At 31.9% G+C, this 25,830-nt stretch overlaps 2 protein-coding genes across 2 annotated transcripts; both read left to right on the top strand.

Annotated features, from left to right (window-relative positions):
* Nucleotides 1-1,963: 1,963 nt before the first annotated feature.
* LOC124946304 (B-box zinc finger protein 22-like) lies at nucleotides 1,964-2,616 on the top strand. Its single transcript, XM_047486867.1, has 2 exons — nucleotides 1,964-2,148; nucleotides 2,251-2,616. The coding sequence occupies exons 1-2, from the start codon at nucleotides 1,966-1,968 to the stop codon at nucleotides 2,614-2,616; spliced, it is 549 nt and encodes a 182-aa protein (XP_047342823.1). The 5' UTR covers nucleotides 1,964-1,965.
* Nucleotides 2,617-11,376: 8,760 nt separating this feature from the next.
* LOC124946303 (probable LRR receptor-like serine/threonine-protein kinase At1g53430) lies at nucleotides 11,377-18,144 on the top strand. The gene is made up of 24 exons (XM_047486866.1): nucleotides 11,377-11,385; nucleotides 11,503-11,765; nucleotides 12,015-12,086; nucleotides 12,186-12,254; nucleotides 12,348-12,419; nucleotides 12,510-12,581; nucleotides 12,821-12,892; nucleotides 12,974-13,045; nucleotides 13,261-13,332; nucleotides 13,423-13,494; nucleotides 13,587-13,658; nucleotides 13,745-13,813; nucleotides 14,370-14,435; nucleotides 14,523-14,582; nucleotides 14,872-14,910; nucleotides 14,992-15,041; nucleotides 15,130-15,497; nucleotides 15,594-15,792; nucleotides 15,893-16,027; nucleotides 16,108-16,226; nucleotides 16,314-16,524; nucleotides 16,611-16,848; nucleotides 16,973-17,123; nucleotides 17,665-18,144. The coding sequence occupies exons 1-24, from the start codon at nucleotides 11,377-11,379 to the stop codon at nucleotides 18,073-18,075; spliced, it is 3,033 nt and encodes a 1,010-aa protein (XP_047342822.1). The 3' UTR covers nucleotides 18,076-18,144.
* Nucleotides 18,145-25,830: the final 7,686 nt, after the last annotated feature.

Raw genomic sequence — 25,830 nt, 5'->3', positions numbered from 1 at the left:
ATTTAAGTATTCACCTAGTGAATCTCAGTTATACTATATAAATAAATGCATATATTAGTCAATTTTTTAGGCTGCTAAACTTTTATTATATTTTTTTTATAAGTTAATTAGTAATCACACTTTTTTTTAACTCATCAAGATAACAAAATAGTAGGAGTGACATTTTATTATAATTTTTTTTAATCATTATTTATTTATTTTTAAATAGTCAATATAATATGATATACATGAAACTAGCTTAAGTCTGCTAACAAAAATAATTAAAAAAACACGAGGTTCAAAATAACACTAAACATACTCAACTCACAACTAATTAATCATTTACTAAACAACAATTAAAACAAGCTAAATATATCTATAATAATCTAACAATAAAAACTTATTGTTGTTTTATATTTAAAATTAAAAAATTAAATTATTAATGATTGTCTCATATAAAGCTAAAATATATTATTATTTGGGTTATATATTATTTAGTTAATTTAAATAATCCTATTTCCACTCAATTTCAACCCAACTGAAATAACATCCAAATTATTAATTCGCATAAGATTACATTTGAATTTCAGATTATTTATGATAAATGTTGAGGTCGGCATGAGTTAAGCATGACCCACTCTACAACAAAATAAGTAAGAATTTGTAGTCGGTTAGACCTATTATTTATTTATCATTTGAATATTATAATATATATTTGGAAATAATTATATAACATTGTCATAATCTTTCAAATAATCACGATCAAAACTGATCAAATGTTAGAATTGAAAATGATATATTAATTTGTTTGGTGTATTACTATTTTCTAAATAATTATTTAATTCTTGATATTTTTTTCTTAATTTAGATTACATCAAGAAAATTGTATATTTGACATTATTTATTATAAAGATTATTCTTTTTATCAATATTTTAATTTTTCTTAATTTTTGTTTCTGAGAATACTCAAAAATATTTAAAAAAAATGAGAGTTGTTTAAACAAAACGAACAACCAAGTTAAAATTTATTAAAAACAATAAAGAGTGAAAATAAATATTAGATCTAAGTACACAAAAAATAATGTTTGCACTTCCTAAGAATTATTTTCTAAACTATAATCTTATATAATAAAAACAAATAAACTTGTATATTTTACATTTTATTTTATGTGTTTGTTTCATGACATAAACAATGTAACTTTGCATAAGTTGTCTAAACTTTAACTATAAATAAGTGTTGAATTTATCTGTGTAAATGAGAATTTCAGACATTTTATTTTAAAATTCAAAATTTTGGATATTTATTGTTAAAATTTTACCAAACGAATTTTTATCCTAACAGTATTAAAAGTCGTTAACTTATTATTTATGTATCATTTATAAATAAATAAAATATTAATTTCACTAATTTAACTATCGAACCGAGAATTTTAACTATCGAAATTAAGAAAATCGGTAGCAAAATTATCGATTCGCTAAAATTCTATAATTAGATGGATGACATTATCATTAATTTATAAATGTCACGTAAATAATAAATTAGCCGTGTTTGTAATTGACATTATCATTAATTTATTTTAATTAAAATTTTATTTTGTATAATTTTAATAATAAAAAATCCTAGAAGATAGGTATTTAAAAGAAAATGTCTGAAATTTCCTTAACAACAAATAATTTGAATTATCTCTGTATCTTATTAAATAAACCAAAATAATTAGACAATAAGTTATTTATATATAAGAAATTGTGGTACAAATAAAGCATATTGAGGATTGACCGTGAGTCAAAGTTGAATTCTCCACGTGTAATTTCCTTCATAATAAGAAATAAATTTTTATTCAATCGGTCTTTCTTTAGAACATATCATATCACCGCCTCACCGCCTTATTTTTCATCAAAACTCAAAAGCTTCTATCATTTACAACAAGAATTACAGTGAATTTAAGTAAAAGGAGAAAGCAATCGATGATGCAAAATCAGAGGATTATGAAGATTCAGTGCAATATATGCGAGTTTGCTGAGGCAAACGTACTTTGTTGTGCCGACAATGCTGCCTTGTGTTGGTCTTGTGACAATAATGTTCACTCCCTCAATAATCTCGCAAGTAACCATCACAGAGTGCCTCTCACCGATTCATCATCTGTGATGCCCAATTGCGATATATGTCAGGTACTTCATATAATTTTGAGTACAATTATCTATTCATTTGTTAAGGTTTATGTTCAATTCTTAAATTTAGAACAACGGTGTCAATTCCTTTGTCACTTACAGGAAACTGTTGGCCATTTCTTTTGTATGGAGGATCGAGCACTCTTCTGTCGAAAATGTGATGTTGCCATACACTCTGTAAATAGTTTAGTGTCATCTCATCAGAGGTATCTAATGACAGGAGTGAAAGTAGGTTCTGTTGAAGTTGGTCCATCTAATATGAGGACACCACAAGCTCTAGTGGCTAATCAGCCAAACCCGATATCCACTCTTGTTGATGATGTTGCTGGTGGGAGTTCTACACCAATGATTTTGCCATCAGATGGAGGATCTCAAATTGACACTGAATGGTTGGATGAATATCTTCAACCTGTTGAATTCAATGAGACTTATGGATTTATGGGTTATAATAGCTTGTCCAATGTATAATCCTATATTGCCCTATAAGGTACCATGTTGACAACCCGGTTATAGTTTCATGTTTGCTTAAATTTTTTTACTTGTTTTTTAATTATGAGTTATTACAAAGCTAGGTTGATTTAAGTATCAGATTTTGTTACCTAGTTGCTTTACTTGCTTTTGATGGATTTAGTCATGCCCAACTATCATGTTAACTTATTGGGTTTGACTTGCTTTAATGATCTTGGGTTATTTCAATAACCACCGTGTTATTTTCAAATATGGTTTTTATGTAATTATTGAAGAGTTCAGGTTATTTGGATAAAAATATATTAGTGTCTTGTTTGATCTTGAATTGATTTGAATACAAATAACCTTATTTGATTTAGGTTATTGAAACATATGTTAGTGGGGGTAAAAAGACATTAATTGTGTAAATGTAATTATTTTTAAAAGTAGAATAAAAATAGATGCTTTTTGGAATAAATTGTTGATTGAATAGTGGGTTATATAAAAATTAATCTCAAATAATCCCAACATCAATCAAGGCCTAAATAAACTCAAGTTAGCCTTGTTTGATCAAGAGTTATTTGATTAACCAAGTGACTATTTCCAAATGATCTTCTTTGATGTTGATGAAACTCATGTTATTTTAGTGAAATAAAAAACACTGAGTGTATAAATATATAATTCAAATAATTTTTATTTTTCTTTATGTATTTTGGTATTTTTGATTGGACAGTGGGTTATTTGAAATAAATTTTAACTAACTCACATCAAATTAACAAGGCCTTGCTCATATTATAGACAATCTTTACACATTTTGTTTGATTAGTTCATATTAGTGGGATTTTGATTTTTTGAAAATGGAGGCTGACACTGGTTGTATAGGCAGTGACTCAGATTGTTTGTTAAGCTTATGATCTTTGTTGGAGGATAAACTAGACTGAGAAACATGTCTTGGTCATGTTGGAGATGCTTCATGGATGGTTGTGCCTTAAACCCTTTCTTCTCCACCTACATCATCGGGTATGTACTGGCCAAAGAAGCATAAAAAAATAGCCGAAGCTGCAGCATTTGTACCAGATCTAGTTTCCTTTCCCCTCCGTCGTTATCAGAGTGGTTCGAAAATGTGAAAATAGTACTAATGAAGAAGTCATAAACCAATTTAATTTTTGGTCTTGGTATGTATAATATTATGTATTAGTGCAATGTTTTTTTTGACATGAGAAGTACTTACTAGTATTTCAGTTTGTGTGCTTTTTTACAATGTATGAATAAATAGTTTTCATTATGTATTTTTGAGGTAGTTAATTTATTTTCTCTAAGCCTTTTGGAAGTTATTAATTTATCTTTTCACATTTATAATTGAATAGGAATATAACTGTTTTGGAATGAGCAAATTTTGTTTCAATCTTCTAATGTAATAGGGTAACCCAAAGAGTAAGAGTATATCAGCCTTTTGCGTTTAAGATAAAAATAAAAAATGTCTCCCAAGTGAATTTATACATGAACCTTTTATTTTTCATCTGAAAATTTTAAAATAGTTGATGCCATGCAATCTGAACTAGTAGTGTAACCATCATATATGAAATTGTGACATTGTTCAAATTTTTTATGTGAAAGATATACTGTTTCTAAGGCTATTTTAGTGAGAAATAATAAGATGATGTGTAGAAAGGAATTAGAGTGAATATATATATATATATATATATATATATATATATATATATATATATATATTTTGAAAATTAAATCCTAAAATTATTTATCAATTCTTTAATCCAATGGTCACTAATTCATCCATCCAATGATTATTCTTGCATTCATGTTCATTACATAGACATTTCATCTTCATTAAAAGAATTCAAGTTACATCCAGCAATAAGTATTTTGTAGTTACAATAGCAATTAACAACATTTGTTAATTGTCTCATTCAAGAAATTAATGTTAATTGTAACAATTAATAAATTCATTTCTATTTGGATTAAATTTCACTTTAATTCACATTGAATTTAGTGTGAATTTCATTTGGATTAAATTTCACCTTAACTTACATTTGAATTTGGTGTGAATTTTATTTTGCCCAAATCACCATTTCCATTTAATTTATGAAATTAGTTTAACTAGCATGTATCTCGTGCATTTGCACGATTAATAATATAAAAAACCGTGAAAAAATATTACGGTAAAATTTTTATGGGCGGGTCAACCCACAATCCGACCCAAATATCCATTTACTCTCACATATATCCAAATTAACCACAGCTCTCGACCCGGCAATCCGGACACTTTAAAAATTAAGCATCATTTTATATATATATATATTAGTTAGTTAAAAAGTTGAACTTATATTGTTAAAATGTCACGCGTTTATCAAATTTTGGGTTGAATTTAAAATATAAAGTGTTATTAGCCTAGTTAGTTAAAAGGTTGAACTTGTTTTGTTAGGTTGCAAGTTCGAACCATACCTATAACATTTTTAATTTTATTTTTAACCGTTTTAAGTTTATGGGCGGGTCAACCCACAATCCGACCCAAGTATTCATTTACTCTCACATATATCCAAATTAACCACAACTCTCAATCCGGCAATCCGGACACTTTAAAAATTAAGCATCATTATATATATATATATATAGATTCCAACAATCTCCCACATTAATAAAAATTGAAATATTAACCTGGTGAAAGGTTCAATAGTTGCATCCTACATAGGATAGGTATGTGTAACATTTTGAACATTCCCTTATGAAAGTATATAATTTTACTAGCTGATTAGTAGACTCGATATCGTTAAATTATTATACCTTTTGTGTATACTATCACATAGAATTATTCTTGATACATGTTAGTTCTTGATACACTCGTCTAGTTCAATGAGCGTGTTTAGAATTGAACCGTGCAATTCTTTCGAAGCGGCCCCACTTCTCTCTCACATTGGTGATCTCCTTATTCACAAAGAATCATTAAAAACTTCTATGCTTATCTTTTCTCAAAATACTATTTTATCGTAGGATTTTTTACCCATAGTAATATACCAAGTTTATAATAGTTAAGTTGTCCCATTGAACCTAGTTCTTGAGATCTCTAGTCATCATAGGTGGAGTTTCCCTTCATACTAACTTATTATAGGCTTAAGTCTCATTCCTTATGAGGACACCAACTCTCTGTTTAACATTTGGTTAACGAATCCGCAATATTATCTTTTGATTTTACGTAATCAATTGAGATAATTCTAGTAGAGAGTAGTTGTCTAATGGTATTATGTCTACAACGTATATGTCTAGACTTACCATTATACATATGGCTCTTAGCTCGTTCGATCGCAGGTTGACTATCATAGTGAATAGAAATTGTCGGTATGGGCTTATACCAAATTAGAATATCTTCTAAGAATAGACGTAGCCATTCATCTTTTTCACCACACTTGTCAATAACTATAAATTCAGATTTTATCGTGGATATGGCAATAAAAGCTTGTTTGGAATATTTCCATGATATAGTTGCACCTTCAAGTATAAATACATATCCACTTGTGACTTAAAGTCATTCATATCTGAAATCCAATTAGCATTAGTGTATCCTTCGATAACTACAGGATGTCTCGTGTAGTGAAGACTATAATCACGAGTATCTCTCAAATATCTAAGTCGTACAATGAATTTCCAGTATTTATTACCTGAATTAGTCGTGTATCTACTTAGTTTAATTACTTACTGTATAGGCTATGCTTGATATTGTATAACTTATTAAATAAATTTGACTCTCAATTATTCGAGAATATTTTAATTGAGAAACACTCTCTCCACGCTTTTTAGATAGATGTTGACTCGTATCAATCGAAGTCTTAGCCAACGCAGAATCATCCTTGTTAAAATTTTCAATAATCTTATCCACATAATACGATTGACTTAGAATTATCCCTTATGATGTTCTAATCACTTTGATTCCAGGAATCATGTCAGCCAATCCCATATATTTCATATCAAATTTTAAATTTAACATATCTTTAGTGAATCTAACCATTTTATCATTACTTCCAATGATAAGTATGTTATCTACATAAAAACATAAAATGACGTAACCATTTTTTTTTGTTTTTAATATAAATACATTTGTCTCATTCATTGATCTTGAATCCACTTGAGATCATAGCATGATCAAATTTCTCATGCCATTGTTTTGAAACTTATTTTAGGCCATACAATGACTTAACCAATTTACAAACTTTATGTTCTTGCCCTTGAGCAGAAAACCCTTAAGATTGATCTATGTAAATTTCTTCTTCCAAGTCTCCATTTAAGAAAGTTATTTTTATGTCCATGTGATGAACTTCTAGATTGCGCAAAGAAGCAATCACAAGAATCAATCGAGTAGAAGTTATTATTATAACCGAAAAATATGTATCAAAATAATCAAGACCTTCTCGTTGGTGATATTCTTTTATCACCAGTCTTGCCTTATATTTATCAATTGATCCATCAACTTTCATTTCCTTTTGAAAATTCTTCAGCAACCTAGTGGTTTATTTTCCGAAGGTAGATCCACTAGTTTCCACGTATGGTTTTGCAAGATAGATTATATCTCACTATTAATTGTCTCTTTTAATTGAGGCCCTTAAGACGAGGTAATTGCCTCATTATACGTTTGAGGTTCACTTTCCATCATGAAAGTAATAAAATCTGGACCAAATGACTTTTTCGTTCTAGCTTGTTTACTTCGTCTAAGTTCAACATCAACTTCATTTTCTTTTTCTTCTTCATCTAGTTCAAGAAATCTCTTTGGAGAACGTTGTTCTTCATTATACTTATATTGAAATACATGTTCAAAGAACAATTCATTTCTCGATTCCATTATTTCCACTAGTTTCCCACGTATGGTTTTGCAAGATAGATTATATCTCACTATTAATTGCCTCTTTTCATTGAGGCCCTTTAGACGAGGTAATTGTCTCATTATACGTTTGAGGTTCACTTTCCATCATGAAAGTAATAAAATCTGGACCAAATGACTTTTTCGTTCTAGCTTGTTTACTTCGTCTAAGTTCAACATCAACTTCATTTTCTTTTTCTTCTTCATCTAGTTCAAGAAATCTTTTTGGGGAACGTTGTTTTTCATTATACTTATATTGAAATACATGTTCAAAGAAAAATGTATTTCTCGATTTCATTATTGTATTCTTATGAATATTCGGAATGTCCGATTTAAACACAAGAAAATGAATCAAGCACTATTGTTATGTGCATATCCAATAAATATACAATCAATAGTTTTTTGTCCAATTTTTACCTTTTTAGGTAATGGTAGAGCTTCTTTAGCTAGACACCCCCACATTCGTAAGTATATGATGGTTTTTTTTTCATGTCATAACTCATATTGACACTTATCTAGCTTCTTTCGTGAAATCTTATTTAAAGAATAATTATCCATCAAAATAGTTTATTCCCACATGTTTTGTGGTAGACAAAAACTTAATATAAGTAAATTCATTATTTCTTTTAATGTTTATTTTTTTCTCTCAGCCGTATCAATTTGTCGAGGAGAATAAGGTGTTGTCGTCTTATGGATTATACCATGTTGAACACATAACTCGACAAAAGGTGATTCATATTCACATCCTCTACCACTTCATAACACCTTTATCTTTTTACTAAATTGGTTTTCAACCACATTTTTATACAATGTGAATTTCTCTATGGCTTCATCTTACTTTTAAGAATATACACATAACAATATTTTGTATTATCGTCAATAAAATTAATGAAATATTTGCTTCAACAATGTGTTGGTGTTCGTTTTAAATCACACACGTCTGTATGAATTAAATCGAGTGGTCTATTATTTTTTTAATGTTTCGAAAAGATTATCTCGTCAACTTCGTTTCAACACAAATTTCACCCTTGTGTTTTTTATTTATTTCGAATGTATGTATACTCTTCAATTTTATTAATCATAATTAATTTTACCTACCTACAATGACATAAAATGGAAAACTCCAATAAATAAATTTCAATTTATTTTATTATTTAATGTTTAATTAATTTAATTATAAAAAAATATTATTTAATATTTAGTATTATAATTAATTTTGTTTATTTATAATAATATTTTATTAATTTTGTTAAAACCTCTAATTTGTTACTTTTCGAATATTTCAATTAACTAATTAAAATTTTAAAAATAAATATTGACAAATAATATGAAAATAAATACAATATATTATATTTGTGAAATATAATTTAGAGAAAAATATATTAAAAAATATATTTTTATTTGGAAAATTTGGATAATCTTAATTCAATCTGAACATAATCTGACCTGATATCAATTGGATTCGAACTAGTATTTTGAATTAAATCGGATTGGATTTCAGATGAATGCTTCAAATGCTCACCCCTAATTATTTGTATCAGTTTTATTTTATTTAAATTAGACCAAAATTTTAGTTATAAAATAGGGCATAAAATTTGGATGTATATAATTTGTTTTTATTAGTGCATTTTTGGATGACTATAATTGAATTTTATTATCAATTCTATAAGGGTTGACTTTGAATTTCTTATATTTGGAAAAAGTATAAATTATACTTAAAAATTATATTATCTATGTTTAAATATTATTCATGTTATTAAGATATCATTTAGGATGTTATGGTATTTTTTTTATAAACTTTCAATCAATAACTAAAAAAAATTAATGTCATTACCAAAAAATATTAGTGGAGTTGAAAAATGAAAACAAAAGCAAAAGAAAAATCCCACAAACATATTGATATTATAGTACTTCAAATTACAAAAATTGTGTCTAAGTTTAGAATGTCAAATATATATATTATTTGGACATGTTGACCATATGTAAATGATAAATTAATAAAATATATTATTTGAAAAAATATATTATAATTATAATTTCAATCTAAAAAAATAAAAATAAAAAGTAGAATTGAAAATTACAAAATTACTTTAACTAAAACTCCATTTGAATTTGCATTTTTAATTTTTAGTTTTAAATGTATAACCAAAATAAAATTTTGAATTAAACAATTCAATTCCAATTTCAATTATATTGTTAACATCATATCAATTAACTCCATTTTAATTTTTTCTTTAATTTAAAATATTTTAAATCTATTAAATAAATTTGATTTTACATTTGAAATACATTTCTCATGGAAGTAATATTTTTAACCTTTTATAAATAAAGACAATTTAAAATAGAAAAAATATTATTTAAAATATGAAAGAGTTCGATTTCATTTGAAAACGTTTTGAGTTTAAGTGGGAAATCACGACGGAATGTGTTATACTAGTTCTTCTTTAATTCAAAAAAAAATATGAAAGATCATTAATTAAATTTCTACTTAAATACATCTTAATTTAAATTAAAGTGGTTATAATAGGCTTTTTTTTAATTTAATTTGAGAAAAAAAAATGATATACTGTGATATCTTGTAATTTATATTGTTAAGTTTTAACCATTCTCTAAATTTTTCAAGAAATTTCTAGCAAAAAAATAATAATAATTCAAGAAGTAATTAACTTTTCTAAATATATAATAAGGTTAATGGAATACAAATAACTTCTTCTACATATTTATATATATTTAATGATTCTTTGTATTCTTACTCACTTTTGGTCTTCTTGGGTGTGTTTGTTTAAGTATATTTTTATGGCTAATGAATTCTATTTGTTTTTCAATTGTTTATTTAGAAATAATTAAATTATAAACTTAATTGGTAATTAAGTGTATTATTCAGGTAATAAAATATCATAAAAATTAAAATATAGATTCTGTTATTTATTTATTTTGTCTCTTTAAAGTCTGATATTTCCTTTCCCGCCTCTCTCTTCTTCTCTCTGGTAGTCAAAATAACCGCTGGTATTTCAACCTTCTTCGCTCGCCGTCCGGCCATCTTCGTTCGCCGTCCGGCCTTCTTCGTTCGCCGTCCGGCCTTCATCCTGTAGCGTATTTGTGTGTGAAGACGTGATTCACTTGTTCAATTGATCAGCAGTAGGAATCGTCGATACTGGATCGAACTTCTTTTCGCGACCGCGACTGCGAAGAAGAGGATGATGATGATGATGAATCTGTTTCTCTTCATTCCTATAGTTTTCAGTTGCTTCAGTTATTTGAGATTGACCGCTCAACTTATTCCAGAAAGTGAAGGTACGGAAAATCGATTACTATAATTTCAGTATAAGTTGCAAATAATGATTGGCTGTTTCGGTTCTTCTACCATTGAAATTATGAATTTCTTAAATTCAGCTCAAAGTTATAAGTCTTTGATCAACAGGAGAATATGAATTCCTTCCTGTGTATAATTCGGGATTTAGATCAAGAAATGTTAGTATACTTCTTTGAGAAATGTCACGAACATGATTTTCTATATGCCGTCCTACATTTGGCACTTGTTTAGTTTGTTTCTTTCTCTTTTCTTTTTGTACTTTGAGACTATTGATAATCGTATAAAACTGAAGATGAGGAAGTATAACTATGTTTATTTGTATTATTTGGTCTATTTGAATGGAAAGGAACAACATACCTTTGGTGAAGGGAATATGTTTTCACATCTTATCGAGTTCAGGGCAAGAAGCATCCATGTGATTTTACGGTGGCTTAACCGTTTTGAGCCTATTTGAAAACTTGTATTTTGTCACAATTTTTGTTCCAATCACAATCAAATTTTAAATTCTTGGTTTTTTTTTGGATCATAATCAGATTATAATTTGATTTTAGTTGCTTCATTTGGTATACAAATTACTTTGTAAATCATGATGCAAATTATAATGTGTTTGGTATACAAATTACTTAATGTAATCTTTTGCTTCATTTGTTATATGAATATTTGAATCATGATCAGATTATTTTTAGATCATGATTAAGATTATTTTCTAGATTATTGTTGATTGTAGTACCCTTCTTTACTGATTAATTTATTTCATTTTCTTACTTTTCTCTGTACTGATTTTGTGCTGAACAACTCTATCCTTACTCGTGCAACACCAGTTCAAGCTCTTCAAGCAATATCATCAAAGCTTCAGATCAAGAACTTGATTATCAACCAGAGCCTCTGCAGTAATAGTGAAAGTAGTTTCCTGAATGAGACCATCAGAAATATGATTGTTATCAACATCATATGCAACTGCAACAATACAGTTTGCCATGTTACTCGCATGTGGGTTCCAATTCTCTGTCCTCTTTTATTATGTTCACCATTATAGAATGAAAAGCTATTATATTTGTAGTGCAAAATAATTTTTTCAATGTAAAGATGCCATATTGAAAATATAATTTTATTTTACTTTTTCAATCTGCAGATGTACCTTAAACTTTTGCCACATTGATTTTTGAATACAGATTCAATAGTGCTACTTTCTGCTTATTCATTATGATTAGTTCAACTTATTCAATTCATGTACTGCAGACTGTTGAAGGGTCAAAACTCAACAGGAGATATACCAACCGAATTCATTAATCTCCCTCATTTGCAGGATATGTAAGTTAAGCATTTACAAATGATACTAGTTCTTCCGGTATATGCAACCTATTTATGATTTTCAAAGTTCCTGATGAAGCCTTATCTCTTCACATGCAGTGATCTTAGTCGCAATTATCTAAATGGATCTATTCCCACAGTTTTTTCTCAACTCCCTCTCAGAAACCTGTGAGTTCTCACGAATCTGTGCTTTTGGATCTGTGACATATAATTTAAATTTTTGATATCATAGATTGGCTGAAAAACATCTTCAATGTGCAGGTCTCTTTTAGGAAACCGCATAAGTGGTTCAATTCCCAGGGAAATTGGAAATATTCCAACACTTGAGGATCTGTAAGTATTGGGAGTTGGGACAAATCCTCTGCTTTTGATATTGTTTGATAAGTCTCTATTAGTGATTCTGACATGGTCTACATTATTCAGGATCCTTGAAAATAACCAGCTTGAAGGATCTCTTCCTGAAAACCTTGGAAGTTTAAGTCAGTTGAAGAGGCTGTAAGATTGCAAAAGTCCCTTACATTTTATGTTTATGTCAAACTTCTAAAAAATACTTAGGATACAGCTTGTTTCTGTTTTTTGCATTTTCTTTGCTGTACTTTTATTTATGTCTCTCCTTAGAATACAGCATTCTTTTATCAAGTGACCATCTAAAAATTCCTTGCATGCAATTGGAAATTCATTTTTGATGTATTCATTATGCAAGAAAAAGACTGATAATGTAAGATCTTCTGCAGCCTGCTTTCTTCCAATAATTTCACAGGAAGAATACCTGAAAGTTATGGCAATTTGAAGAACTTAGAAGAATTGTAAGTTCTTAGTAGCTATTTGTTTGGATTCTATTGAATCTCAAATCACATAATAAACATGATTTATTTTGCTGACTGCAGTAGGATAGATGGCAACAGCCTATCTGGGCAGATACCTGATCTGATTGGAAATTGGACAAATTTGAAAAAACTGTAAGGACTTTTTATATGCAAATAACTTTGTTTAATGTAGGTCAAAGAAGATTAGGTTATTTGGGGTGGATGATATGAATGATGTGATTGATGAGTAGATTGTTGATTGGATAATGGGTTATTTGAAATTAATCTCAAATAACCCATATCAAACAATGCCTAGTACATTTCCTCATTTGATTTGTTGCATATTAAAAGATTCATATCTCTTGCAGGTATATGCAAGGCTCAGGGATAAGTGGTCCTATTCCGTCTGGAATCTCTCAGTTGACAAACTTAAAAGAGCTGTAAAGACTTGCTTTTGACAATCACTCTTTGTCTGAATTGCTTACATTTTTATTTGGACATTAGTTTTTAAATATATGGAACTCTTTCAGGAGATTGTCTAATCTGAACGGACCTAGCCAATCGTTCCCTAATCTGATGGGCATGATGCAACTGAAAATATTGTGAGTTGAAAACAGATTTAACCATGACAACATGTTTCTGACGACACCAATAATCTCATTAAGTTGTTTCTGTTGTTTTTTTTATGGAATAGGTTGCTGCGAAATTGCCTAATTAATGGTCCAATTCCTGATTACATTAGTGAATTTCCATCTCTAAAGACCTTGTAAGTGCAACTTGACCTATATTTGAACTAATATGAAGTCTGATTTACTAGTTTCATCATTCTCAGTATTTCCTTTAATTCTGCAGAGATCTGGGATTTAACAACTTGTCAGGCCCAATTCCAGCAACATTTCAAAATCTGAAATTTAATTTTTTGTAAGTACAAATATGCAACTTCACTGACATCAAATGTTAACAATGTTAATGAAACTACTGACTCAATTAACTCAGTCAAAGCTAAACAAGGAAAATACAAACTCAGTCAAATCTGAACAAGGCAATTACAACTAGTCAAAGCTAAACGAAGAATATTACTTAAGCCAAGATAGGAAATCTCTTGAAGGCTTGCATATTCCTTTTGATGCTGCAAATATCAAACTAAGAATATGTTTTAGGAAGTCATGTTAATCTTCAAATATTATGTTTACAATCCTTTAAATAAGAAAGGACGTTTATGTAATCATTTTGAAATATACAAAAAAGTGAGAAGAGTAGGAAATTGCTCTACCCCACCCCCTGTTTTTCAAGGGCCGTTTGAAGACACTTCATATTTTTGGATCTGAATCCAGATTCAAATGAGAAACTACCTATAAGTTTATGAATTTATGTATGACTATGATATCATATGATTGGGACCATTGTGTTTCCTTTCTAGCAATTTAATGTTTTCTTTGTTCATTTGAGGGATATGGTTTTGGCACTTTTGATGTAGGCTTCTAGCCAACAATTCCCTGACCGGAACCGTACCAGAGTGGTTGTTGAGCAGCAATGATAAAATGTTAGTGATTCTCAAACCTTAAACTTTAAATTTCTTTAAATTGGCAATTAGCGAAGAGTTCAATTACTCCTATTTTTTTCTTTGCAGTGATCTATCTTATAACGACTTTACCGGCCCATCACAAGCAGGTTGTCAGTCATCAAGCGTGTAAGTCCCTCTCTATCAATTTAGTTCTAGGCCTTGTTTGATGGTGGATTATTTCAAATAACCTTAGTTGACGCAGGTTATTGAAAATCATGTTAATTTTGGTAAAAAAAGACATTAGTGGTATAAATATATAATGAAAAAAATACATCAGTATGTTGCTACCTTTTTTTGAGAAAAAAGGTCTTTTGATATGGTTATTTGAAATTAATCTCAACTAACCCACATCAAACAAGGTCCTATTTACATATTAATTTTTTAAAAACCAAATACTCACTTGTTTACTCAACAGGAACTTAGCTTCAAGCCATTCAGAAGCATCAAACAACTCGTAAGTTTCCTAATCTTTGTTTAAGGTATGTTCTTAGAAAAAGCATTTGTCCTCTCTTCTTATGTTTGATTCATGCTGTAGAGTTGCTTGGTGCTTGAGGAAAGATCTCCCTTGTTCCAAGAAAGCTCAATGTAATAACTATAGCCTTTTTACACATTGTTATTGCATGCTAGTCAGTTTAAAATCAAATTTTTTAGTGAATTTGTTTGGTCTGTGCAGATAATTCCTTGTTCATCAATTGTGGAGGGAAAGAGATGAGTTTTGGGGGGAATAGATATGAACAAGACTTGTCCACAGAAGGACCTTCTTATTTCTTTGCTTCTGGACAAAAATGGGCTTTTAGCAGTGGAGGAACATTCATAAATGAAGATAAAGCCCTATACTTAAGGAAAAATTTATTTTCGCTAAACATTACTGGTCCTGAGTTCTACCAATCAGCTCGTCTCGCCCCTAATTCTCTTCGGTATTATGGACTTTGTTTGCGCAAGGGAAGTTATAGAGTTCGCCTCCATTTTGCCGAAATTATGTTTTCTGATGATCAGACTTTCAGCAGCCTTGGTCAGCGAGTTTTTGATATCTCAATCCAAGTGAGAAATCACAATTGAGTATTTATTTGGTTAAAATCTTCAATGTTTGTATTAGTAATCGAGTTTTCTGTCATCTGTCATCTTTTTCTTCTTCAGGGAAATGTTATTCGAAAGGATTTTAACATTGCTAAGGAAGCTGGAGGAGTTGGGAAGGTCATAATTGTGGAATCAAATGATATTTATGTAAATGGAAGCACTCTAGAAATCCATTTATATTGGTCAGGGAAAGGGACAAATGCCATACCTCAAAGGGGAGTGTATGGACCTCTTATATCAGCTATCTCGATAACACCAAGTAAGTTTCGCGCCTTTATATTTTAAATTTTGGAACACAGAACTTTCATAGTTTCATTAGCCATAAACTTTCTTTCTTTTGTACCATTTTTTGCTGGCAGACTTTGAAATTGACTCAGGAATATCAGCTGGCTATATTGTTGGTATTGTTATCGCTTCAATTTCACTCGTTATGATGGTATTGACTGCTCTCTGGATGAAATGGTGCTTTAAAGGGAAACAGACTGAAGAAAAAGGTGAGTTTTCCTTCAAGAGATAGTGATTATGACCTTCATGATTGGTTTTTTTCTTATAGCTTGTACCTGTTATTTTACAGAACTTCAGCTGCATGATCTGCAGACAGGTTATTTTACTTTGAGACAGATCAAAGCAGCCACAGGTAATTTTGATATTTCAAACAAAATTGGTGAAGGTGGATTTGGTCCTGTTTATAAGGTATTTATCTGAAGACCTTTAACGCTCGATCTCTTACTTTTTGAACTGCTTAAAAAGATCATTTCGACATTTTATGTTTGATTTTAGGGTGTGCTCTCTGATGGTGGAACAATCGCTGTTAAGCAATTATCCTCCAAATCAAAGCAAGGAAATCGCGAGTTTGTAAATGAAATAGGAATGATATCTGCCTTGCAGCACCCAAATCTAGTCACACTCTATGGCTGCTGCATTGAAGGAAACCAATTATTGCTAGTATATGAATACATGGAAAACAACTGTCTTGCAAGAGCACTCTTTGGTAACAGATTTGCCTCTCTTTTATTTTAATTTTAATTTCTTTGTTCCATCATTTATTTTTCTGATTAAAGTCATGACATGATCCAGGTAGAGAAGAAAACAGATTGAATTTGGACTGGGGAACAAGAATGAAGATTTGCATAGGGATAGCCAAGGGGTTGGCATATCTTCATGAAGAATCGAGGCTAAAAATTGTTCACAGAGATATTAAGGCTACTAATGTATTGCTAGATAAGGATCTGAATGCTAAGATATCGGACTTTGGTTTGGCCAAACTGGACGAAGAAGATAACACTCACATTAGCACACGAATAGCTGGAACAATGTAAGCATCTCTCTTTTCATCTCCATGAACTTATCATTTGAAAATGATTTGAATGGAATAACATGTTTTAGTTGAAGAATTAGAGTTGAGTAATATCTAAACTATGTTTATCCCTTTCTTTTAGGGGGTACATGGCACCAGAATATGCAATGAGAGGTTACTTAACTGAGAAGGCAGATGTGTACAGTTTTGGAGTGGTAGCACTAGAGCTTGTTAGTGGGAAAAGCAACACCAATTACTTGCCTAAGGAGGAGTGTGTTTACCTTCTTGATTGGGTAATGAGTTTCATCCTTTCTATCTATATTTCCTTTAATATAACCATTAACTTTAAAAAAAAAAGATTATAACTTAAAGATCTTTTGTTTTCCTACCTGGGCCATTTCATGTTAACACTTATTTAACTTATAAAGAGTAAACAAAAATGGTATTTTTTTCTCTTGCTTATATCATGAGAGCTTCAATAGTCCTTAATTATGAGACCATCCTTTGACTGTTGGGTTGAGTTATTTGAATCATTTTTCATCCTTCCATTCATTAATCACATTTACTATTACAATACTTTTAGTTGATTTTTTCTGAATAATTATAAGTCTCTTTACTCAAATTGTGTTTTCATAATCTTATTCTTGGTTATCTAAATAACCTCAATCCAACAATGTTTTGTGTTTTTGAGATGAGGAAGTCATGGTATGTTTTCACTTATTTGATCATATTTATATCCCCATTCTATGTGGCTCTTACAAAAATAAATAAAAAAAAGTAATAGTTTAAGGTTATTATTGTAGATTTAATTGTGTCTTTTTTCATGAAATGAAGGCTTATGTCCTACAAGAGAAAGGTAATCTATTGGAGATTGTGGATGATAATCTTGGTCCAAACTATCCAAAGGAAGAAGTTACTACAATGTTGAACATTGCCCTTTTATGTAGCAATTTCTCTCCCACCTTGAGGCCATCGATGTCTTCGGTAGTGAGCATGCTTGAAGGAAAGAGTCTCATTGAGGTACCACAAATGAAGAAACACTCGGTCGAGGAAGACCTGAGGTTTAAGACCTTTGAGAGGCTTTCGCACGACAGCCAAACACATGTCTCTTTGTCGTTGTCCCAATCATTTCGAGACCGAAGGACCATGTCATTAGACAGCCCTTGGATTGGTTCTTCGGTCTCTTTTGCCAGCAACAACACCATTGTTGATGAAAATCATTCACTTAAACATTCGCTTTTATAGGATATTTTAAGATTTCAATTTCGGTTGTACGTCCAAAACATATACACATTAATATTATCGATTTTTTTTTTCTGAAAAAATTTGAATACTTAATGTGGATTCAAAAACCTCGTATTTGGATGAGATGGCTCGCTTAGAGATATTTGCTTTTTATAGAGGTTGAATCTTGGTTTGAACAATAAACTTTAACAAAATTAGAAAGATTTGTCTAATCAAGGTAAAACAACATTTTATTAACATTCCAAAAAGCTTAGGCCTTTAATCTTATTTAGTATGAGTAATGTAAAATTGAGTTATTAGTGAAAAGATTAAAAATGTACTAATATTTTGGAAAAATAATATTTGTTTTACAAAATAAATAAATATTTTAATTTATAAATTGATTAATTTGATTAATAAAAAGAATTATGAGAAAATGTGATAGATTATTTGAATAACTCTATAATTATTCAAATAATTCTTATGGAATAAGGTCATAGTTGAAAAAATAAACTTTTCACATTTGAATTATATTATTTAAATAATTTTTTATAATAAATTAAAATTTATCCATCAATTATATTATTTTTTTAAAACGGTTTAATACAATTTTATTAAGAAATCCTAAAAGTGGGAGAGTCAATAACCAAAACTAGACAAATGATAGAGAGCGCAACTTGAGACAGCGAATGATCCAGCGATGCCTACGTGGATTGACAGATAGAATATTCTCTCTCCTATTATTAATTATTTTCTCTTTCTTCTTATTAAATAATTTCTATTCTATAAAATAATAAAAAAAAAAGAAAAAAGAGGCTATAAAAAATATTTGATAAATAAATGAATTAAAAAGTCATAAAAATAAAATAAAAATAAAAGAGATAAATTCATAGATATTAATTAGGGTTTAGGGTTTAGAATTTAGTATTTAGGATTTAGAGTATATGGTTTAAGATTTAGAGTTTAGGGTTTAGAGTTCAGGGTTTAAGGTTTAGAGTTTAGAATTTATTTAAACATATTATTAAAATATTTAATGTGAGAGTTTGTTGTAAATTATTGAGTTATTTTAACCGTTAAATGAGAGATAATAAATATCTGAGTAAAATAATAATTGTGAGAATATGGATAAATGAGATAAATTAATTTGTAGAGATAGAGAGAAAAATTATTTAATAAGAGGAGAGAGAAATTGATTAATAAAAGGAGAGAGAATATTCTACCAACGTGTTTTAATTATTATTATATTTTTATTTATTTATTAATTCCACCTGTCGGCCACGTAGACCATCGCTCTCCCAGTCGCTGTCTCCCAGTTGCGCTCTCTATCATTCCTTTTTGAAGAATTCCTTTAAATATAGGACTTTTCACCGAAGAGGAGGGGAGACGAGATCTCCTCATAGATGCTCTTATCAACGTTTCGATTGACTAGAGACTAACGACAAGTTTTCTCTATCCGGCTCTTTCAATTTTAAAACTAGCTACATTTAATATGCGTCTCTCCAAAAAATTCCAACCCGGTTTCCTTGGAAAGAGGTGAAGAAATAAAAAATTACATAAAAAATCTCGTTTGTTGGTTGAGAAGTTATCAATGAAGGAGTCTTGACATCTAACAAACTAAAAAAGAAATGATTTCATCTCGCTAGTAGATGCAACATTTGTTTGAAGAGTGAAGAATCCATTAATCACATTATTCTTCATTGTAACATTGCCAAGAGCATGTGGGCTCTTCTGCAGAACCTCCTTTAATTTAAATATGATACACCATCAAAAGTCGTTGACTTCTGGGTCAAATGCATTGAATTGTGTTCTAGCAACAAAATCGCGGACGACTGTAAATTAATTTCCCTCATCATGTGGTGGACAATCTGGAAAAAAATAAATAGAAGAGTTTTCGAAAGAAAAGTTATAGATACGAGTGTCTCTAAAGATTTATGTTACACGCGTTCGCCTTAATTCAAAAAAGAGGGGCTTGTACGAGATGAAATTTTTTTGATCTTATTAGTATTTAAAATTTTTATGTTGTTTTCTTATTTATTGTTTTTATTTTTTCTTTCTTTTTTGTAACGTTTGAACACATCTTGCGCTCTTATTAATAAAAGTTAACATTTTTCAGAAAACTAATATGATAAAAGGTATTCTTCTTCAGGATTTCAGAGCTTTTGTCACTATTTTTCTCTACTTCAGTTTTACATGTTTGAGAATCAACAACATTAGTTTCTTCTTCGCTTTCTCCTCTACTATATCTTTACTTTCATCTTCTGCATCTTCTTCATCCTCGTCTTTCAGTTTATCTTCTTCAACATCCTCTGTTTTAACAATTTCATTGTTTTCTTTATTATCTGATTCTACCTTACTTTCTACATCTACATAATTGTGTTGGTTTCTTTGCCTAGAATATTCTTTTTTGGTATTTGTCCCACATAGGAAGTGAGTAAGAAAAATGTCTTGACCTGGCCCTATAAATAAAGGCCTTGTGTGTTAGTTTTTTCTTGCACTATCAGTATCTGTAATTCGTGTTAACGATTATAGTGGAATATTTTCAGTGGCTCTGCCCGTGGATTAGTCAGCACTTTTGCTGGATACCACGTTAAATCGGGTGTCGCTTTCATTCCGTCTTTTATTATTATTATTATTATTATCATTGTTCTCGCATCAGTTATAACAAACTGGTATCAGAGCTTGGTTGTTCAGATCTGCTCAGGCAAGAACGATGGTTGGAAGTAAAAGTTTGAAAGCCGACAAGTTTACTGGGAGGAATAGCTTCAGTCTGTGGCAGATCAAGGTTCGGGCATTGTTGAAACAACACGGCTTATGGGCTCCCTTGATGAAGCCTGCACCTGTCCCACCACCTGCTGATATGGAGTCTTTGGAAGAGAAGGCACACTCGACATTGCTCTTGGCTCTGGCAGACGATATCATTACTGAGGTGGCTGAGGAGGAAACCGCTGATGGTTTGTGGTCTAAGCTGGAGACTTTATACATGAAGAAGAGCTTAACCAACAAGTTGCTTCTGAAGCAACGTCTGTTCAGTCTGCGTATGCAGGAAGGTACACCTCTTAGAGACCATCTAGATCAATTAAATGCAATATTATTAGATCTGCGTAATATTGATATTAAGATAGATGATGAGGATGCTGCCTTGATTCTGTTAGTTTCTTTACCAATATCATATGAAAACTTTAGGGAGTCTTTCATTAGTGGTAAAGATTCATTGGCTCTAGAAGAAGTTAGATCTGCCCTTCACAGTAGAGAATTGCGACATAGCTGCAGTGGCACTGTTTCGGATAGTCAGGCTGTTGGGCTAGTAGCAAACAACCATCAGGGATATGGTAAACTGGGGAAAAAGAAGTTCCCCAAGAAACCAGTCAGTAGGGGTCCGAAACTAACAGATGTGTGCAATTACTGTAAGGAGAAGGGACATTGGAAGAATGAATGTCCAAAGAAGAGACAAAGACAACATGAGAAGGCACCAGGTACTGTTGCAGTTGCTGAAAATGGTACAAACTCCGAAGAGGATATTGCCTTAGTTGCTGATGGTCGCACACATTACACTGATGTGTGGGTTCTGGATTTTGGAGCATCTTACCATATTTGTCCTAGGAGAGAATGGTTTTCAACCTATGAGCAGGTGGATGGTGGAAATATTTCTATGGCCAATAGCTCTACCTGCAAGGTGGTTGGGATGGGCTCGATCAAGATTAGGACTCATGATGGAAAATTCTGTACACTGAACGAAGTTAGACATGTTCCACACATGACGAAGAATCTCATATCTCTAAGTCTTTTGGACAAGAAGGGGTTTAGTTTCAAAGGTGAAAGTGGAGCTTTACATGTTTACAATGGTTCAGGTGTGATTCTGAAAGGTGTGAAGCGGGGCACTTTGTATCTTCTACAAGGTACTACGCTATCTGATTCTGCTGCTGTTGCTTCCTCCGAGATTGACCAAGGAGACATGACAAAGTTGTGGCACATGAGGCTTGGGCATATGAGTGAGAGGGGGATGCAAATTTTGGCTAAAGATGATCTTCTGTGTGGGCATAAGATAAAGGATCTTGGGTTTTGTGAACATTGTGTTTTTGGGAAACTACATCGCAGCAAGTTCCCCAAAGCGATTCATAGAACAAAAGGCACACTTGATTACATCCACTCTGATTGTTGGGGGCCGTCACGTGTAGAGTCTTTGGGGGGTCACAGGTATTTTCTTTCGTTGATTGATGATTATTCAAGGATGACCTGGATATTCATAATGAAGCATAAGAGTGATGCTTTCAAGAACTTCAAGCAGTGGAAGGCATTAGTGGAGAATCAAACTGGGAAGAAGGTCAAGAGGTTGCGAACTGATAATGGTTTGGAATTCTGTTGGTCTGAGTTTAATGAGTTTTTCAAGACTGAGGGGATTGCCAGACATCATACGGTTAGGAATACACCTCAGCAGAATGGTGTAGCAGAACGTATGAATCAGACACTACTGGAGAGAGCTCGGTGTATGCTCTCAAATGCTGGGTTAACAAGAATGTTTTGGGCTGAAGCAGTTAACACAGCATGCTATCTGATTAATCGTGGACCTCACACAGGTATAAATCTAAAAACTCCTTATGAACTGTGGTCTGGGAAGCTTGCTGATTACTCTAATTTGAGAACTTTTGGTTGCACGGTCTACTATCATGTCAATGAGGGGAAGTTGGAGCCAAGAGCAAAGAAGGGAGTATTTGTAGGCTATGGGGATGGTGTGAAAGGATATAGGATCTGGTCCCCTTCTGAGAGGAGGGTTATTCTGAGTAGGAATGTTGTCTTTGATGAAAATTCCATGGTTAACCCAACTGTGAAGTTCACCATTCCGGTAGATTGTGGTGTCAAGAAACAGGTGGAGCAGGAAAAGACTGAGGCTAGTTGTGAAGCAGATGAGAGTTTTTCTCAACCACTTTCAGAGGCAGATTTTCCAGTTGCTCCATCATCATCTGTAGAACATCATAATCTGGCTCTTAATCGCCCTAGAAGAGCTAATTTTGGAGTACCTCCTATAATGTATGGCTATGAGGACATGGTTGCCTATGCTTTACAGGTTGCAGAGGAAGTGGATCCTCATGAGCCATCCACCTACAAGGAAGCTGTTACAGGTACTGAGTCTGTCCAATGGCTTGCTGCCATGGGAGATGAGATGGCGTCACTTCAAAAGAATCAGACTTGGGAATTAGCTAGAAGACCACCAGAGAGAAAGGTTGTCACTTGTAAATGGTTGTTCAAGAAGAAGGAAGGGTTGTCACCAGCTGAGGGGGTCAAGTATAAAGCTAGGTTAGTTGCTAGAGGGTTCAGTTAGAAAGAGGGAGTGGACTATAATGAGATATTCTCACCAGTAGTCAGATATACTTCCATCAGGGTGCTACTTGCTATAGCTGCACATCAGGACCTGGAACTCGAACAGCTAGACGTGAAGACAGCTTTCTTACATGGAGAGTTGGAAGAAGAGATATACATGACTCAGCCAGATGGTTTTCAGGAACCTGGAAAAGAAGACTATGTTTGCAAGTTGAAGAAGTCCTTATATGGATTGAAACAGTCTCCGAGGCAGTGGTATAAGCGGTTCGATAGCTACATGTTTGAGATTGGCTATTCAAGGAGTCCGTATGACAATTGTGTCTACTACAACAAGCTCAAAGATGGTTCCTTCATCTATTTGGTATTGTATGTAGATGATATGTTGCTAGCTGCTGAGAAGAAGTCTGACATTCAAAAGTTGAAGGGGCTACTCAATATAGAATTCGAAATGAAGGATTTGGGTGCTGCTAAGAAAATTTTGGGAATGGAGATCTACAGAGATAGAAGTCATAAGAAGCTATTCTTGTCACAGAAGAGATATATTCAGAAAGTTCTATCGAGATTTGGAATGGCTACTACTAAGCCCATTGATACTCCTAGTGCTTCAAATGCACATTTGTCTGTAGCATTTGCACCTAAATCATCTCAGGAGAAGGAATACATGTCACATGTTCCTTATGCTAGTGCAGTGGGAAGCTTGATGTATGCTATGGTCTGCACTAGACCGGATCTTGCACATGCTGTTAGTGTTGTCAGTAGGTTCATGGGAGACCCTGGTAAGGAACACTGGCAAGCAGTGAAGAGGATTTTCCGCTATCTCAGGGGTACATCTGATATTGGTCTCAGTTATGGTGGTGATAGTCAGTGTCTAGTATCTGGTTACTCAGATTCTGACTATGCTGGAGATGTAGACAGTAGAAGATCAATGATTGGTTATGTATTCACGCTTGGTGGTTCTGTTGTGAGTTGGAAGGCTACTCTGCAGCCGACAGTAACTTTGTCTACTATAGAGGCAGAATATATGGCTTTGACAGAAGCTGCTAAGGAGGGAATCTGGTTGAAAGGATTGGTTAGTAACTTGGGTCTACACCACGATCAGGCTTTAGTGTACTGCGACAGTTTGAGTGCAATATGCTTAACCAAGGATCAAGTTCACCATGAGAGAACAAAACACATTGATGTGAGGTACCATTTTTTGAGAAGTGAGAAGAGGATCAAGGTAAACAAAGTGGGTACTGCAGACAATCCAGCTGATATGTTTACCAAGCCGGTTCTGCAGAGCAAGTTTCAACACTGTTTGAACTTGCTCAATGTTAGAAGCTGTTGATTGCCCTTGAAGGGGCAAGGCCTGAGGCAGAGCAGGTCACATCTGGGCATTCGGTGTAATGCATCTGTTTTTTATCTGGGCATTCAGTGTAATGCATCTGGCACATCTGGTACTTAATGTACATCTGGTGCATCTGGCTATCTGGGAAATATTCAAGTCAAGGTGGAGATTTGTTGGTTTCTTTGCCTAGAATATTCTTTTTTGGTGTTTGTCCCACATAGGAAGTGAGTAAGAAAAATGTCTTGACCTGGCCCTATAAATAAAGGCCTTGTGTGTTAGTTTTTTCTTGCACTATCAGTATCTGTAATTCGTGTTAACGATTATAGTGGAATATTTTCAGTGGCTCTGCCCGTGGATTAGTCAGCACTTTTGCCGGATACCACGTTAAATCGGGTGTCGCTTTCATTCCGTCTTTTATTATTATTATTATTATCATTGTTCTCGCATCAGTTATAACAAATTGTTTTATTCCTTTTCCGATTCTTCATTGATTTCTTTCTCTGCATTTTTTCCTTATTAATTGTTTTTAACTTCCCCAATATGTTCTTTAATCCTTAGTTCTTCTGTTTCATTTTTTTGTTTTTCTTCTTCTTGCGCTTTCAAGATTTTCTACTCTTCCTCAATTGTTTTTCCACATTTAGTGATAACATGTTGGAAAATATTGTAGAAAGCACACTTGTGTGGTCTCCATTCATATGAGATTTCGATAACTGTAGACTTATCTTACCTGTCAACTAATGTCATGTTTTTTGGCAGCGTACTTTGAGGATGCACTTCAATACTTATTATAGCAAAGATAAGTTGCTCTCCTTCATCTATAATTGAGTCAATGTATAATAATTTCTCAATAAACTTGCAAAGTGATTTAGAGCTTCTGCATTTTATATGTGTGATGGGATTTTCCAAAGCTTAAACCATATTTGGGTTGTTTCCTTTGGTTTGTTTAGCATGTTCAATTTTCAAACCATCTCTCCAACTTCATATAGTGTTAGGATCGGGATCAACGATAGAGAGAAGGGTCTGCTTACGTTGAATGTTTACACACACTTCGTTTGATATTAACTTTGTTAGAAGTTAATATCTATTTTTACTCTTCGCAAATCGTCACAAACTCTTGAAAGAAGTTCAAGTGC

This window comes from Impatiens glandulifera, chromosome 7 (genome assembly GCF_907164915.1).
Source record: "Impatiens glandulifera chromosome 7, dImpGla2.1, whole genome shotgun sequence".
In the NCBI taxonomy this organism is placed as follows: domain Eukaryota; kingdom Viridiplantae; phylum Streptophyta; class Magnoliopsida; order Ericales; family Balsaminaceae; genus Impatiens; species Impatiens glandulifera.
Note: the sequence above shows the minus strand (reverse complement) of the source record. Positions and strands in the feature narration are given on the sequence as shown.

Coding starts and splice junctions, on each gene's coding strand:
- LOC124946304 (XM_047486867.1), top strand. CDS start 1,966: ATGAAGATTCAGTGCAATATATGCGAGTTTGCTGAGGCAAACGTACTT. Junction 2,149..2,250: donor CCAATTGCGATATATGTCAG/GTACTTCATATA, acceptor TGTCACTTACAG/GAAACTGTTGGCCATTTCTT.
- LOC124946303 (XM_047486866.1), top strand. Junction 13,495..13,586: donor ATGATGCAACTGAAAATATT/GTGAGTTGAAAA, acceptor TTTATGGAATAG/GTTGCTGCGAAATTGCCTAA. Junction 16,849..16,972: donor ACACGAATAGCTGGAACAAT/GTAAGCATCTCT, acceptor CCTTTCTTTTAG/GGGGTACATGGCACCAGAAT.